Genomic DNA, 16,770 nt, shown 5'->3' on the forward strand with positions numbered 1-16,770 from the left:
TACAAAGTTGAAAAGAGTATGTACAGTGTGACCTCACTCAAATGCAAAGCACTCCCACCACCACCACATACACACACATGCGTATCTTTACTAATCTCTCTCTCTCTCTCTCACGTATACACACCAGTATTGTAAAGTTATAAGGAAATGCATAGAACTGAAAAAACACCAAATTCAGAGTAGAATTTTGGTAGGAAAAGGTGAGGAAAGTAGGTAGGAATATCAAGAGGGCTGCAGCCATATTTATAATATTTTATTTCTTTAATTGGCTCAGAAGTACAAGATTATAGAAGAGTTAGGAAAATGAAAAGAAAGTAGACCCTAGTCTAATCTTGAAAAAGAATTTCCTTATTCTATAAATGAGTCTGAAGTTTTTATGTAATAGTCTATTCCAGTTCTTGCTTCAGTAGAAGTTACCTTGCCATGTGTTACTCAAATTTACTTTCTGTTTTTCCCCAAATGTTCTGCAAATGCCACTGAATGACCATAAATCATATTACTGGTTGTGGTACCACATCTTTAAAAGAATGTGGCATTTTCAGGGGAACACCTTTAAAATGTTTGTTTCTATCATACAACTTGCTTTTCAAAAAAAGATAAAACATGCGTGAGTGAGATATTTGTATAGAAGTTTTTTCATCTGCATACATCAAAGAACATAGATTATTGTGGTGCAGGATTGACATTTACTGTGAAGCCCATAAAAGTTGAAGAAAAATTTTTCCTACCTCTTAAAGGCATTTGACAAATTATATGTACAAATAAATTAAGAATTTCTTTTGGTTTCTTAAGCATAAAAATCACCATTTCCTGTTTATTTGATTTTTAGCTCTCAAAGAAAACATGTATTGTTTTTAGAATCATAGTATTTGAGGTTCCCAAGCATTTCAGATTTTTAAAGTATTTTTATGTTTCTTTACTACAAAACAGACATTTTCATTTGCCCTGGTAAAGAAGCTTAAATAACATGAGCTTCAGATTTGTTTAAAATTACTTAAGAGTTTCTATGCCTGGCTTAGGACACTTGGCAAAATATACCATGAAGGCAGTACATTTATACAAGTAATATGTTCCTGAGGGGCCTGCATGATTTAAAACCCACGTAATTCCGGTGTTATGCCAGCGGCTCTATGTTTCAGTTTACCAACTGAAGTGCGACCTCCATGAAGTCATATTTAAATTATAATTCACTCCAACATCACCCTACCCATCTTTTGGAAATTATGCAACTCTTCACAGATCTTTAACATCTGCAGTATGTGGGACAGTGAATTATTTTCTGTTCTGCTCCTAAAGTGAGACATGGAAGGCGAAATTTCTGTTTTGATAAAGTTTTGACCTGTTGCATTAATGTACCTAGAGAGCCATTCCTTTTGGTTGCTTTTTTAGGTGGCTCCAGATTGGACCCTGCGGGCTCCTTTGTCCCAACCAATACCAAGCAGGCTCTGTCGAACATGCTGCAGAGGCGCTCGGGCGCCCTCATGCAGCCTCCCTCCCTTCATGCCATCACCTCACAGCAGCAGTTGATGCAGATGAAGCTTCTGCAGCAGCAGCAGCAGCAGCGGCTTCTCAGGCAAGCCCAGGCTCGACCTTTCCAACAGGTTTGTCCAGACCCAGCAACTGGAGGCCTTGGCATTCCATTACCTCTGTAGCTAGGGATGAATTTGGCGTATGTGGCATCTTCTGGTGTGCATATTCCCGAATACTTGTGTGAGTGCAGGTGTATCTACTCATATCCATTTACACATACTTTTTCTCCTTTGCATTTTACTGTTATTGGTCAAAGAAGAATGTGAAATGTCTTAGATTTATTAAAAGTATGCCTCAAAACAAAAAGAGCTACCGACTTCTCTGAGTCCTCATTCCGTGTTATAATTACCACGATATTCTGTACCCTCTTTAGTTCTAGTTTCATGCACTATTTTTAGATTTATTACCTTGAGGTCCTGTCTCTGTGATCCTGATGTTTTCTCTGACAGTGCCCTGCCTTGACTCTTTGTTTTCAGTGAATACTTATAAAGCCTGTAGCAGACAATGAATAAATTACAATGTCAGTATATGGACACATTCAATTTCATTTTTGATATTTATATTATTTCTTTTTTTTTTTTTTTTGTCTTTTTCCGTGTCCGGCAACGGATCGCAACCCTCAGTGTTGCCCCTGTATCGGACCGGGGACCGGCAACGGGATCGCAACCCTCGGTGCTGCTCCCACGCCTCGCTCAGCCAGTGAGCGGGAACCGGTCTGCATGTGGGATCCGAACCCCTGGGCCGGAGCGCTGCCGCGCTTCCCAAGCGGCGCACTATCCAGTGCGCCACCAGGCCGGCCCGATATTTATATTATTTCTGTTTTTATAACTGAATTTTCTTTTTAGACGACAGTGATTTCGTTTAACAAAACATTGATGAAATTGCAAAAAGTTTAGACTCATGAAACGTCTGAATCTAGACACATACATTAAAAAGGGTGAACTGAGATTGTGACTTCTTTTTCTAGTTTCTGCATACTTTTTTGTATTCTCCAATTTTTCTAAAATGGTTATGCACTCTTTTATAATGATAATAGTAGTAGCTACCACTGATAGAGCACTTTACTATATGCCAAAACACTTCTGAGCACTTTAAATGTATTAGTTATCTTAGATCCCACAACAACCCTATATGTTAGGTACCTTAATGATCCTTAAATGGAAGTAGCCAATCTACAAGTGTGTCCTGCTCTAAGAAAAACCACAAAACTTTCAAAATGGCAAAAAATTCGAATGTTTTTAAGAATATCCTTTTTCTTTTGGATATCTATCTTTCCAGGCATTTCTACATTGCATAATTTATGGCACTTGTACATTTGGGCCACTTGGTGATTTTGGAGGATAGAGGTAGGAGGTTAGTCATTCATTGTTAGAAATGCTTCTTTTTTTTTTTTTTTTTAACCTGAATTGTAAGAAGGGCAAGAGAGAAGAAACTTGTTGAAGTGCATGAAGATGCAAACAATAGTCACACATGCTTGTCCCTCCCTAACCTCTAGTAATTGCTTTATCTCCCTGGGTGGCAGGTAAGGTGGGCCTAAGCTGCTTCTTACACTAAATGTTGAGAATTTGATTAGCATATATAAAAACCATGGATTTTACTTAAACAACATGTTTGAACCATTTAAAACCTCATTGGGATTTTAGTTCTTCTTGAGGATGAGCAAAATAGTTATGCCAATGCTTCAAACCCTTATTGAGACAAATAAAATAATTTATCACAAGTTAGGATACCATCGCAGTAGGGTGAATTCAGCTCCCTTTTAAAGTAATAAAGCCTAAGTAAAATTTGCCTTATTTATTTATTTTTTCATATCTACCTTTTTTCCACAGGTATAATTTTCTTTATTTATAACTCACTTTCAAACTGTTACTGTTAAATTAAGCTTTTGAATTACTACGAGTGGTTCGTAGCATTGGGGAAAAGCCCACTGGGCCATTTATAGGTAAATACTCCTGTCCTTGAAAAGTTCATCCTTGATATAAGCCATGACAAGTAATATCACCTAAAACAAATTTTTTAAGAGGAATTCATCAGAATAGTTTACATGTAATCAGAGATATTTTTGCATATTTGGGGAAGGCAGGCTTATGACCTAAAATGTACCTGGATGACACCATTACTTCCACATCTTCCTCAAACCACTCAAAAATGCCTGACTCTATTCTTTTCTGTCACCTAGAGTTGTACCACTTGTTCTAATGGAATTAACTGATAGTTCATTTATTCTTTTTCTTACTGATTCCTTTGTGTCAACTCTGTCATTAATATTGGATGTTTTTCTTTTGACTTCTTTTTTCTTAACCTTTTAAGGTCAGAGATGCCTTCTTCAAATTTTAAAAGCTCAATTTTTATAGGAGTGATTGTGCAGTATTCACCTCCCCCCTCTTTCCCCATATTCTTTCTTAACAGTTGAAACTTGCTTTGGAGTCTCTGAAGGCCTTTCACAAGTAGATGTGTCTTTTTCTCTCTCACCATTCTTCAAGTCTTGGATAATTGAAGAAAATGTATTCTCATAAGAAAGAGAATTGCATACATCATGCAGTCACAGGGTACAGTGATCCTACCCAGAGTAAATGAAATTTCCATGTAGCATCTGCTGCAGTGTCTGCACAGTGGAGGTTCTGAGGAAATGTTACCACCTTTCCTCTCTCCTACTAGATCATATATGAGCTATTAATATACCTGGAGTCTGGCTAAATATAGTATTGTGGCAGAATAAAATTCCCCTTGTGATAATCCAGTATCATATATTAAAATTACTTATGAATATCACTGATGTGATATTCATCAGTGATCTCCATCTAATGAAGAGAAGTCAACATATATAGAAACCATTTAGCCTTAGATGATACACAATTAAAACTAGAATACTAATATAAAATAACCTTCTAGTTCCACTGCAGAGACTATGTATGAGCTTCAGTCAATCATGGAATTTTCTGTTATGGACCATCTTATATTTCCTTACAAATGTAAGACATTGTTTTAGTGTCTAGAAAACAGGTGCTAAATAGCATGCATATTGTTGTATTTTTGATAAGATTATTTGATGTAATGACTGTGGTTGTGTGTATTTTTCTATAGCTTTAATTCACTTGGACATGCATAAAGATGTTTTGACAAGGAAACCTTTTTTCATTCTTCTTAGTTTCAGTCTTCATCCAGGAAAGTAAAAATGACTGATCTCCATTCCATAATTAATGTCCCATATTTAGATGGGACTCAGTGTAGTGGTTACACCACTCTCTGTGCCTCAGAGCCTTGTCTATAAAATGGAGCTAATGCAATACTTACTGTATAGGGTGGTTGTGAAGTTAATGATTTAATATATATTGCAGCCCTTAGAACAGTGGCTGGCTCATAGTACGTGCTTAAAAAATATTAGCGGCCATATTTATTGTTGCTATTCTGTCAGCATTACTTTTATGGTTTTATTATTTCAAAAGAAATTTCTATTCTATAGAAATCATCTTTATTTTCTCAAATATTTTAAGGATTAAAAGAATAAAAGCATGTCACATGATTTACTTGCATGATTATGTTAGTTCTACCTAATAAGATTGGTTCAATCCTTATTTGCTCAGTGGCCACCACTGGTAGAACAGACTAATAAAAAGGAATGTTGTTAGGGGCCAGCCCATGGCTCACTTGGGAGAGTGCGGAGCTGATAACACCAAGGTCATGGGTTTGGATCCCTATATAGGGATGGCCAGTTAGCTCACTTGGGAGAGTGTGGTGCTGACAACACCAAGTCAAGGGTTAAGAACTCCTTACCAGTCATCTTTACAAAAATAATAATAAAAAAGGAATGTTGTTTAGTTTTCCTAATAGTCACTTTGGTTTCTTAGGATGGTATGTTTTTACTGTCTAAATTCTGTGATATAAACTTCAAAGAAGCTTATTCCAATTTCAGTATTAAAAGTATCACTGTGTTTTATTTTCTACATATTCTCTTAAAACTATCACAAAATGTAGAGTATTGGTTATAATAATGCAAAACATTGCTTGAATTGTTTTCCAGCCACCCCTTTCTTACACTCAGCGTTTTTCTTCTGACAGCTGGAACTCCCTTCCCCACGCCCCATCAAATCAATCATCTAGGGTAGGGGCTTTCGGAAGGAATCTTAAGTTTTGACCCAGCAAAAGGACTTTATTTTATGCTTTGATTTATGGAATTGCTTTGTCCTGATTTCTCCCTCTCAGTGCACAAAATCATTTTGTCATTGTTTATAACAACCAATGCCATTTTGTTCGAGTCCAAAAAAAGATAGGCAAAAGATATGTTTATCTTGAATGGATTGAGACAAATATTGAAAAAAGCAAAAGGAATTGGTTACAGGCTACAGGATAGAGATTTTTATGACAGTAATGAGGAGGATTTTTGATAGGGAAAAAAGTGATGTGCCAAGTTATAGCGAGTAGGAACTTGTAAGATTAGGTTATCAGTCATGGAGCAGGTCCCATCATTTGTGTATCCAGATGAAGGAATTAGGTAATTTAAGGAAGGAAGGATGACTGAGTCAGAGCCTCCCGGAGCTGTTAGCGCCTTGGCAAGAGTGAGTCTGCGACTTCATGAAAACATGCCTCTTGGACTGAGGTCCGTTTAAGTTGAGCAATCACCCTTTGTTGGGTGTTGGGTGATTGATCTCCTACCCTGGGGATAAGGTATCACCTTGGAATCCATCTGTTTACTTCCTTTTCTCCCTCCCACTCACTCTTTAGAACTACATTTCAAGCATGCAGACAAGAAGAGGAAAAGAGTATAACAATCACAAATGTAATTAACACTTACCAATATTAATAATGTTCTGCCATATTTGCTATAGATCAGTTTTTTAAAGAGAACATTACAGATATGGATGGGGCTCCTTATATCTCTTCTCATTTCCCTCCCTTCCTATAAAGAGGTAGTCACTATCATGAATTTAGTGACTATATTTTTACGAATGCTTTTTACTTCTACACATTTTTGCATAAACATTGTACAGTATTACTTTACAGGTTTGAAACTTTGTAAAAATGATCACACACATACTGTTTTGCACCTGTTTTTGTGGCTAATGTTTTAATTATATCCACTTTGTTACACGTGGTTTTATTCATTCATTTGTCCTGTTGGATGCTATATCATTATGGATATTAACATATTATTTATCCATTCTCCTGCTGATGGTCATATAAGTTAATGTTGTCCTCCTGTTAACAATGCCACGTAAACATTCTTGTGCATTTCTTTTGCACATGTGGAAAGTTTTAGGGTGTGTACCAGAAAGTGGAAATGCTGATTTGATTTCCACAATGGTGGTGATTGCCCTTAGCAGTAAATGAGCATTTTTCCTTCTCCACATCCTCATCAACCCTTGATATTGTTAGATGTTATTTTTCCCAGTCAGAGCAGGTAAAATGGTATTATATTGTGATATTTTAATTTGCAGTTAGCTGATTACCTGTGAGTTTAGGCATCTTTTATAACTTTACTGTTTTCCCTTCTGTAAACTTCCTGATTATATAAATCGAGCATATTTCAAATTATTTGCTTCTTGTTTTGTCAGGCAAAATAGTCTTGTTGAAACAGATCTTGAATACTTACAATTATCTTTAATGCATTTACTCAGAGAATGTAATTTATGTACATCTCAATGGCAAAATTATAACCTTGGGTGGAGAAAACCACTGAACCAGTAAATATGTCCAAATCCTATCATTTCCTTCCTTGGGTAGAAAACATGTCCAGGGAAGTGGGTGCTTTGCTTGTTACTTAAAATCTACTATTTCTCTGTTTATTCAAATGAGGAGGAAGGTGCTGATTTCACTTGCTGAGATTATGATTAAGCAAATATAACGAGCTAGAAGATGTGTATGCTGCTTTGTTTTTATGAGAGGGGGAGAAAATTGGGTAGAGGGGTGAAAAAATGAACCACTAACATGAGGGTGGGAGGTGGATCTAAAGACCACTGTACAGATGTAGTGAACTATGTGCCTGTACCTAAAATGATGAGAACTGATACTATTTGCTTTGGAAATCCCTCTTATCTTTTCCAGTCTTTAGTATAGTAACACTCCTGTCCTGTTAGTACTGACAGTCCTCTGCTCTATCTCCATCTCTAGAACTCAGCTCAGGGAAATTTCTGACATCTCAGTCAATATGTCCCTTAGAATCAGATTATAAAAATGTAAACAAGGGAATAATTTATCTGAGAATCAGCAGTTTTCCCAAGCATTCACTTGCCTTTTCCTACATCAGATTCCCTGTTAGTGTGTGAACAGTTTGGCACTAGAAATGTTCTCTGCTGTGGTTGACTGAGAGGGTGGTAAGCCTGATGCTCTGTTTTCACTTGCCTTTATTGGGGATGGAGCTATCTAATTACAACCTCCAGCAATACAGAGGTACTTCAAAAACTTCATGGAAAGATTCATGTTATAGCTCAATTTTGTTTTTCTACAAACTTTCTGAAGTACCATCAAATATGATCTACCGACTCATTTACTTAATGTCTTGCCTATTTAATGTGATTGAGATGTCGTGAGCTCCCACACTTGCTCTAGACTGGGAAGGACAGTGGCTGCCTCTTGCTCACACTGGGATGCAAACTTTCTGAAGTACCATCAAATATGATCTACCGACTCATTTACTTAATGTCTTGCCTATTTAATGTGATTGAGATGTCATGAGCTCCCACACTTGCTCTAGACTGGGAAGGACAGTGGCTGCCTCTTGCTCACACTGGGATGCCAGCATCCCTTAGCTGCAGCAACTCTCTGATATCCCCCCAATTTCTTTTATGTCACCATTTATCCTCTAGTTGGTGCTATTCTGTATATGAATGTTACTGTATTATCTATCAGTGTCCCAGTCTGTAGTGAGGTCATTTGGCATATGAATTAATGAAACTGCTGTAGGGCCTGGGCTTTCAAGTCTTGACACTCTGAAACATTGTTTTAAAGTGAAATATTTCATATGTATTTTGGCTACTCACATCATTAGGCTAAAAAGTCTTATCTGTTATTGTCTGCCGTTTTCTTGCTGTCCCCTTTCTGTAGGACTTCTGTAACTCTGCTGTCTCCCTTCTGGAAGACTTTGACAACATAATGGTAACACCCCTGCTGTCATTCCTTTTTCTTTCTTTTCTTTTTTTTTAAAGTAAATTTTTATAGCATTACCCTTTGAACATCAAAATGAGAAGCGGGTTTTTCTTCTATAGCCGGTAATAATTATAGTCCTCATTTCACTGTTACTCACTTTGTTTGAGACTGTAACACAGAATCATGAATGCATTAACCATGTTTGATTTGATGGAATTTATTTCTGAAAGTTTTCCTCTTTGATTGCCTCATGATCGTCATCATATACATGTATGGAATAGAAACCAACAGATGTCCATGGCCTGGGCTTGGGAGCATAGACCAGTTCGTGCACCTTCATCTCAGTCCCAGTTTTGAACCTTTCTGTTCCTGATCTCTTGCGTCTCTCTGTGGTAATTTATATCATTAGTAGAGGAACGCATGGCATGCTGTTTCATAGGCCAATGCAAGATAATGAAAACTGTGGTTATGAAATGTACACTTCTCATCACATCCCACTCTGGCCATCCCCAAATTCTCAACTGAACGCATCATCTCTATTTTCTTTCTGGTATGGGAAAGATGTTTTGTTGAGCATAGGTCTTGTGCATGCATGTCACAAAACTTCACCTCTACTGCTTTGCCTGGGCTAGCTAAGAATGCATGTTTTGCATTAAATTATTTATAGGTTTCGGTATCAGGTAGCCAACCCACAACATAAAACCAAGAAGCATTAGAATAAAAAAGAGCACACATCTCAGATGTGAATGTAAGTCAACTTGTTTCACTGCCAATTTAATAGGTAACATTATCTATACTTTGGAAAGAAAAATTCTTAACTGCTTATTCAAACTTTGAAGAGATGTGTAGGTCATAATATACTTGTTATGTAGGCAATCTCTCCAATAGCTGTTTCAGCAAAGGAAAGTATGGAAACTTTTCTGAAAAGGCTTAATTTTTCCTGACAATTTATGGTAGACAGAGAGCAGGGGAGGAGTTTTTTTACTTAAAAACTTGTATTAAACTTTATCAAATTTAAAAATATTTTGGAGACAGCTTTTGTTTGCTGTAGCACATTTATTGTTCAGATGATAATGTAATTCAGATAGAAAACAACTTGCATAATCATTGACGTTACTTTTAAAAAAATATAGACAAAATACTGTTTATCAAATACTTAAAGTCAAAAGAAGGTTCTATGATTTCTGTATCCATTCAAATTAACGGAAATGTGTATGTTTGTCCTTTTTACCATTCTTATATATTTTTAAATATTCTTAGGAATTATTAGGAATATTATTAGGAATTTAATGAATATGTACTTAGGCAGTTGTCATATTCATCATTTATGGATATGTTAATAGAATATATTGTAAAGGTTCGTTGTTGTATGATATGTTTATTTTAAAATGAATCAGGATGTTCTATTGGTTAGTGTAAATGTTAATTTATTCCCAACCAAGTAATATTTGAAGTGAAAACTTTGTAAAAGTATCAAGCATATCTAATCAACAGGACCTCTTATAAAATTTTCCCTTTGTTTATTGCCTACAATCAAAACAGACCAATCTAATGTGAAGTAGGCAACTTCTGGTTCACACCATTTGTTATTTTAGCCTTGGGCACCATTACTTGGTAAATTTCAAACTAAGAGTGGTAAATAAAACCTTTTCTGCTAGGTAAGTCATAAAACTTTACCCACTTGTTTTTGTTGTGTGCCTTTTATTATTTTTCCCAAATCAGTATTTTCAGAAACAGTCACAAAATCTGGCCATGGCTTTCCAGATACAACTTGTCTCTTTACTTGTGACCCTTAAACACTATTGAAAAGTTGCTAAATAAGGATTTGAAAAATCATTACTAGTAAATTGAGTGGATAGGGCCCTCCTGATTCTGTAATGCTGCTGATTATAATGCTTACTGATGCTAATTGGAGGTGTAACCAGTCCTCCTCTAGAAAGACATCTTCTTATTTGCTCAATTGACTAAGGGACTAGTTGGTAATGGAGAAGAGAAAAAGACCCAGAAAAACAAAAATTTCATTTGAGGATGATTTATCAAAAATTGTAAGCTTACCGGATGCGTTAATTTCAAGTTACGCAAAAGACGTTTGAGTTGACATCTCTTTGGCCTCAGATGCTTCTCCTGTCTGACTAAAAGTACAGCAGTAAGAGAGGATTGTTCTTACAGAGGCTGGGAAGGTAAGTCAGTACTGAGCTGCTAGCACAGCTGCATCAGAACTTTTGAGGAAGTGGGAATTTTAGAGCACGCAATAGGTATTTCTTTTATAGAGGCAAGCCCAAAACAGAATGCATAAAGATGAAGTAAAGAGATCACGTGTAGGAATTTACCTCAGGCTTATATCATAATTAGAATGTCCCAGTTAATTGGAGATCATTCCCCTAGAACATACAGCTCAGGAGCCTGAGCCACAGGAGCTCAAGCAGGGGCAGAAATGTCTTACAGTCTGTCCCCGTGATGTGCTTAAAGGCACATGGCACATACAAGACACAAACATTGCATCAAAAATCAACCTCCTGACTGTCCTTTCTATGCATAAAAAATATGAAATTAATGTTCCCTCTGATTTTTCAGTGAAGCAGAATAAGTAATGAAGGAGAAATTGAGTTACTTTCCAGATATTAATGCAAGCAGAAAGAAGAAGTTATTAGAATGATAGATGCTAAATATTAAATTAGAGTTTTCAAACAAAAGATGGTGCTGATAACTATGAATCAGTTGGCAAGCACTTGGTAAAGTAATTATGCTGAAATATAAATTCTGCTTTACCTCTGGATCTATTGATTTATTAGAATGATAGATGCTAAATATTAAATTAGAGTTTTCAAACAAAAGATGGTGCTGATAACTATGAATCAGTTGGAAAGCACTTGGTAAAGTAATTATGCTGAAATATAAATTCTGCTTTACCTCTGGATCTATTGATTAACAGAGAAATGAAATGAAATCTTAGTTTTTCTCAACAGGTATTTACTGAGCATTTACTCTGTGCCACACTGTGCTATTAACTGATTACAAATAAAGCCTAGAAAGTTTACGGAAAACAAAAGATAATAAGTAATCATGTGTCCCAGTTTTCCATATTTACTGAGCATTTACTCTGTGCCACACTGTGCTATTAACTGATTACATATAAAGCCTAGAAAGTTTACGGAAAACAAAAGATAATAAGTAATCATGTGTCCCAGTTTTCCAGGCTTGGTCTCACTTTGCCCCTGTTGTCCTGGCCTATCACAGTTTGGATGATACATTGTATAGTTTATTCTTGGTTTAATGTTGCCAAGCCGTGCTCACCATCATTAAAAATCTTTTACTAATCCTCAGTCTTTAATTTCCTCCCTTATTTCCACATTGTGGTCTTGTTTAGCATTTGTAAAATCTTTTAAGTTACTAAAGAACTTTTCGTATTCATTCTTTCCTCAACAAATTGAACTGTTTTTACAAATTGAAGTAATGTGTTTCTGGCATTATCCAGGGAAAAACAAAGAAAAGTAAGAATCTATTGCAGTCTGGCAGGAGAGTTTAGGGTGTTTTCCTTTCAGCACAACGTATGATGATAAAGCTATGCATAGAGAACTTCGGGAGTGCTAGCCAACTTGGGGTATTGGTGATTTTCTCAGGGAGAATATTGCATATCTGAATTGTTTCCTACTATACTTATGTGTAATATGCTGGGAAAAATTAGTGGTGGGGAGGGAATAATACATATATAAATAGTTCACTTTTATACATAAATGGTTGAAATGAATTTTAAAGTGTTAAAACTGTATTTCAATTTTTTCCTTACTTCCNATAAATGGTTGAAATGAATTTTAAAGTGTTAAAACTGTATTTCAATTTTTTCCTTACTTCCCGCTTCTTTTAAAGTTACAGTGCCTTTCCTTAAATTTAGTTTTGTGATTTTTTTTTAGTGTAGAATAGGTTTTAGTTTATATTTTTAAAATTTTCGTGATCTCAACTAATATTTGTTAATAAAAGTTTGCCCAATAACGCAGATATGTAACTTATTAGTATTCTAGTCCCTCCCCCCATGTAAATCATAGCGTGTTTCATAACGTTTTTAAAAAGCAGAGGAAAAGAGTTTAAAAAGATTTGTTTATGCATCTGCATGCAGCTGTCAGGTAAAAATGAGTATTATAGACTACCTATCGATCCCAAGATTATAATTCACATATAAACAGTTCATTTTTCTTCTATTGTGTAAAAGTTATATGTGTATACATTTTCCCCGCAAAGAAGCACAACAGTATGTTTCAGGAACCTTGTGTGATGCTAATGTCGAGTGCTAATTCAGAGAGCGGTATTTAAAGATCTGGTTGATTCAGTGATTCCCTGGTGTAGTTATTGGAGGATCAAGAGCCATTTGGATACTTTGGGGAGAGTAACTATTGATCCATTGGCCACACTGCCGTGGTATGGGTTCTCCTAGAGAGAGTTTGGGCTGTTTTTCTTAGGCCCACGCAAATGAGAAGATAGTTGTATTTAACAGATTAATGAGCTAAAGACTGAGGGTATCTTTATGGTACCCTACTCTGTAAAGTTAGATTCTTGTTGAAACTTGTCGAAGTTATGTACAGACACCATAGTAGGTACACTCAGAAGTTTGTGTTTCACATGTATGGATAAATAGTCATTTTAGGAGAGGCTGAAGTTTCATACATGGCCCCAAGTGATTTTACAAGGTGGTCAGAAAAAGTATTTAACCTGATGTGTACATTTGGTTTCAGTATCTCATTAATATGTTTTAATAGAGATTTTCCTTTTGGTTTCTTGTAGGGGTGATTTTAAGAGACTACATGTCCTTAAAGAATAAGCACCAATGAGTGTTTACATATTTTCATCCCTAATATCGCATGTGGAGGCATCTTGTAATAATTGAAAGAGCCCTGAGCTTTGAAGTCAGACTCACCAGAGTTCAGATCATGGCTCTGCCGGGTCTAGCTGGGTGAGCTTGCTAACTTGCTTAAGCTCTTTGGGCCTGGGTTTTCCTCTCTGAAACACATAGGTATGATGTTCCCACCCTGTAGAGTTCTCATGAGAAAGTGGGAGTGAGAATGAGAAACCCAGTCTCTGGCATATGATAGATTCTTAATAATTGTTGGTGTTCTTCCTCTTAAGCTAAGTGTTTATCCCTTTCTCCTTGCTACAAATATCTGCATAACTTACCAGTAGTTTTGTGTAACTATAATTTAGCACTTTTAAAAATGAGGACATCTATTATAAAATAATAGTAAAATAATCTTACAATAAACCCCGCTCTTTATAATTAGTGCATGGGGGGGGGGGGGGAGGGATATTAGGAAGCTAGGCCTCTTTCTGTGATTATTACCGCAAGCTTCCATGAAATAATTTCTGCCACCAGAATGTAAAACATACATGCAGCTGCTGTTATGAATATGTTTATTTTCCTAAGGCCAAAACATTTATTAAATTAAAACTGGTGAACAGATATTAATTGGTTTTATTTTACCAATTGTAGTTGGTTAGAATTGTATTTGTTATGAACTTTTTATAAATTTTTATTGACTATATTCGAATTAATTATTAGAGTCATAGAAATACCAAATTTATCCCTTAAATACATGGCTAAATAGGCAAAATTTTTAGGTCACTGTAAAGAAATTCATTAAAAAATCATGAAATTTTTATATGCCATTTCTATGTATCACAGGTTCTCTTCCCTTTGTGGGCACTGGGGGGTGTGGCCCTGTGGTTCCAGATCTCACACTTAGAAGCTCATGCCTTTTGCTCTAGAGGAGCGTTTGTACCTATAGTGTACTGGAGTGGCATGCAACAGCCTCTCTGCTGAGCAGATCATTGATTAGTTAGGCTGGTACTTATGTCTGTTATAGTTGGGAACATCTGTAATCTTCTAAGAAGAAAAGTTCAACAGTCTATAGATGTAGGAAATTGATAACAAATAGCACTTAGTGCAGTTTGAAAATCTGTGTGTTCTAGATTCATTCAGTAATGAGATTTGATGTCACACATTATTAGGATTATTGACCAGAAGCTCAAAGGAAGCCCTTGCTGTTATGATCAAGAGTTCGCCTCGGCTTTGTTTTCCAGGGCCAGCCAGGGGACCAGGCTGCTCTCTTTGCTGCACAAGCACGGCCCTCCCCTCAGCTTCCTCAGTATCCAGGGCTGCAGCAAGCACAGGTACCCACATTTGCTTCATGGGTCCTGCTGGTGTTTTCGATGCTGTTTATTTGAAGAGAAAAACCAAGTAAATAGGCGATCAACTCCGATAGGTCTAGAACTTGGTTACTTATAGATTATAAGTAGATATTGAAATGCTTAACAATCTGAGTTACTTTATGTATAATGTATAATGATGTAGTTCATGATTAAAACTGGCACATTCAAAGATAACTTTGAAGAGGAATCATGGTAGAATAAGAAGATAATGGGCCTTCGTATCAGACCTTAGGACAGGTCCTGGCAGCTTACTAGCTGTGTGACATTGTGCAGGTTACTCTGCTTCGGTGTCTTCTGTAAAACAGAGATTAATTGTGTTACTTCTGCATCCATGTGCTCTTACCCTGTACTTCTTATGATCAGGAGCCCAGGAGTGCTGGCAGCACTGCTAGTTGGGGCTAGCAATTTATTCTGTGTCCAGAGCTAAAGGAAAACTGAGTTTTCCACAGGGGACTGAGCCCTTCAGCCAGAATCCATGCATACTGCCTGCTGGAAGTTCATTATACATTATCACTCTGTCTTCCAAGTCAGATGCATTAAACTACCTTAAAATGTGGTGCTTTGAATATTGGAAGAACAGTGTTCTCAATCAGCATTCTGTTCCACAAATTGTATCTAGTGATCCAACAGAACCTCAGGTTTTTCTTTTACATAAGGTGTTGAGATTTAGAGATTGTTGAGATTTAATGTACTTGTATATTAATATTCAATAGGAAAATTCAGTATTCAGATCATCAGTAGAGTGCTGAACGGGCTATGGTTCAACCAGGACTAGAGAATGTTAACAGTCACCAGTTGCACCTTTCTTCCTGGTTAAAGTATTAATCATTTATTTTTGTGTTTTCGTTTTTTTGTTTTGGTAACTGGTTAGTTGCTAAAGACACATTCATCAGACGCAGAGAGGTGCAGTCACATATCAGGAAAGTGTACTCCATTATTTTAATTTACATTGAGCATAGGTAGCTTTCCTGACTAATTTGGAAATGACATTAATGACACTTGAAGACCTGTTGAATATTGATGTCATCTGTACATTGGAGGTATAGATACTTGCCTGAGTATTTTTATACAGAGACTTGCCCTTCTTCCCTCAAAGTAAGCAGCTGATATTAAAAGCCAGTTTAACCAAACGAGGATGCATTTTTTTTTTTTAAGTTGACATTTCTGGTGAATCATCATACAACCAGTTCTTTCCATACTTTTCGGGCTTAGACTCTCTGCCTTCAGAGTAGTCCTCCTCCTATTTTGAGTCATGAGAGCCTTTGAAAACAGTGAATTTCAGAGAGATCCTCATAGTTTTTTTCTGCCTCATATATCTTAGCGATGGGAAGCTGGTAAATTTTGACTTCTTCCCTTGTTCCTACCTGCAGACGATGCCCCAGGGCTATACAATGTACGGAACACAGATGCCTTTGCAGCAGATGCCGCAGCAGCAGGCTGGCAGCATGGTCTTGTCTCCCAGCTACAACTCCAGAGCCTATCCAGCTGCACATTCCAACCCTGCACTAATGGAAAGACTCCGACAGATTCAGCAGCAGCCGAGTGGCTACGTTCAACAGCAGGCCTCACCATACCTGCAGCCCTTGACTGGCTCTCAGAGGTAATACACATAGAAATAATGATGGCAATTGTTAACACTCACGTTCTTGGGTTTGTTACGCTTCTTCTAGGGCATTGTACTTTATAATGGTTTTTATGAGCCTCACATTTGCATACAATTTGCATTCTGTCATCACATCTTCAGTAGCATCCAGATAGACATTTGAAATAAGGAATGTCCCATCTCATTTATTTCATTCAAGGCCCCTATAGTTTTGACTCAGATCTTGCATGGCATGGATCTTATATTTTTAAATGATACCGGTATGTTAGCTCCAGTGTTCTTTTTTTAAAAAAAGTTTTTTTTTCCTAAGAATATTCGAGAGACAAGTGTTGATTATTGTTAGCAGTGCCTTACTA

At 36.6% G+C, this 16,770-nt stretch overlaps 1 protein-coding gene across 1 annotated transcript in view; it reads left to right on the forward strand.

The window, feature by feature from the left end:
- MED12L (mediator complex subunit 12-like) overlaps positions 1-16,770 on the forward strand; it is a 287,707-nt gene that overhangs the window by 245,815 nt on the left and 25,122 nt on the right. Inside the window, exons 34-36 of the mRNA XM_008579724.1 lie at positions 1,390-1,601; positions 14,683-14,772; positions 16,182-16,411. Of these exons, the coding sequence (XP_008577946.1) occupies positions 1,390-1,601; positions 14,683-14,772; positions 16,182-16,411 (532 nt within the window). The remainder of the gene's footprint in view (positions 1-1,389; positions 1,602-14,682; positions 14,773-16,181; positions 16,412-16,770) is intronic.

Source organism: Galeopterus variegatus, unplaced genomic scaffold, assembly GCF_000696425.1.
Source record: "Galeopterus variegatus unplaced genomic scaffold, G_variegatus-3.0.2 Scaffold1947, whole genome shotgun sequence".
Classification (NCBI taxonomy): Eukaryota; Metazoa; Chordata; class Mammalia; order Dermoptera; family Cynocephalidae; genus Galeopterus; species Galeopterus variegatus.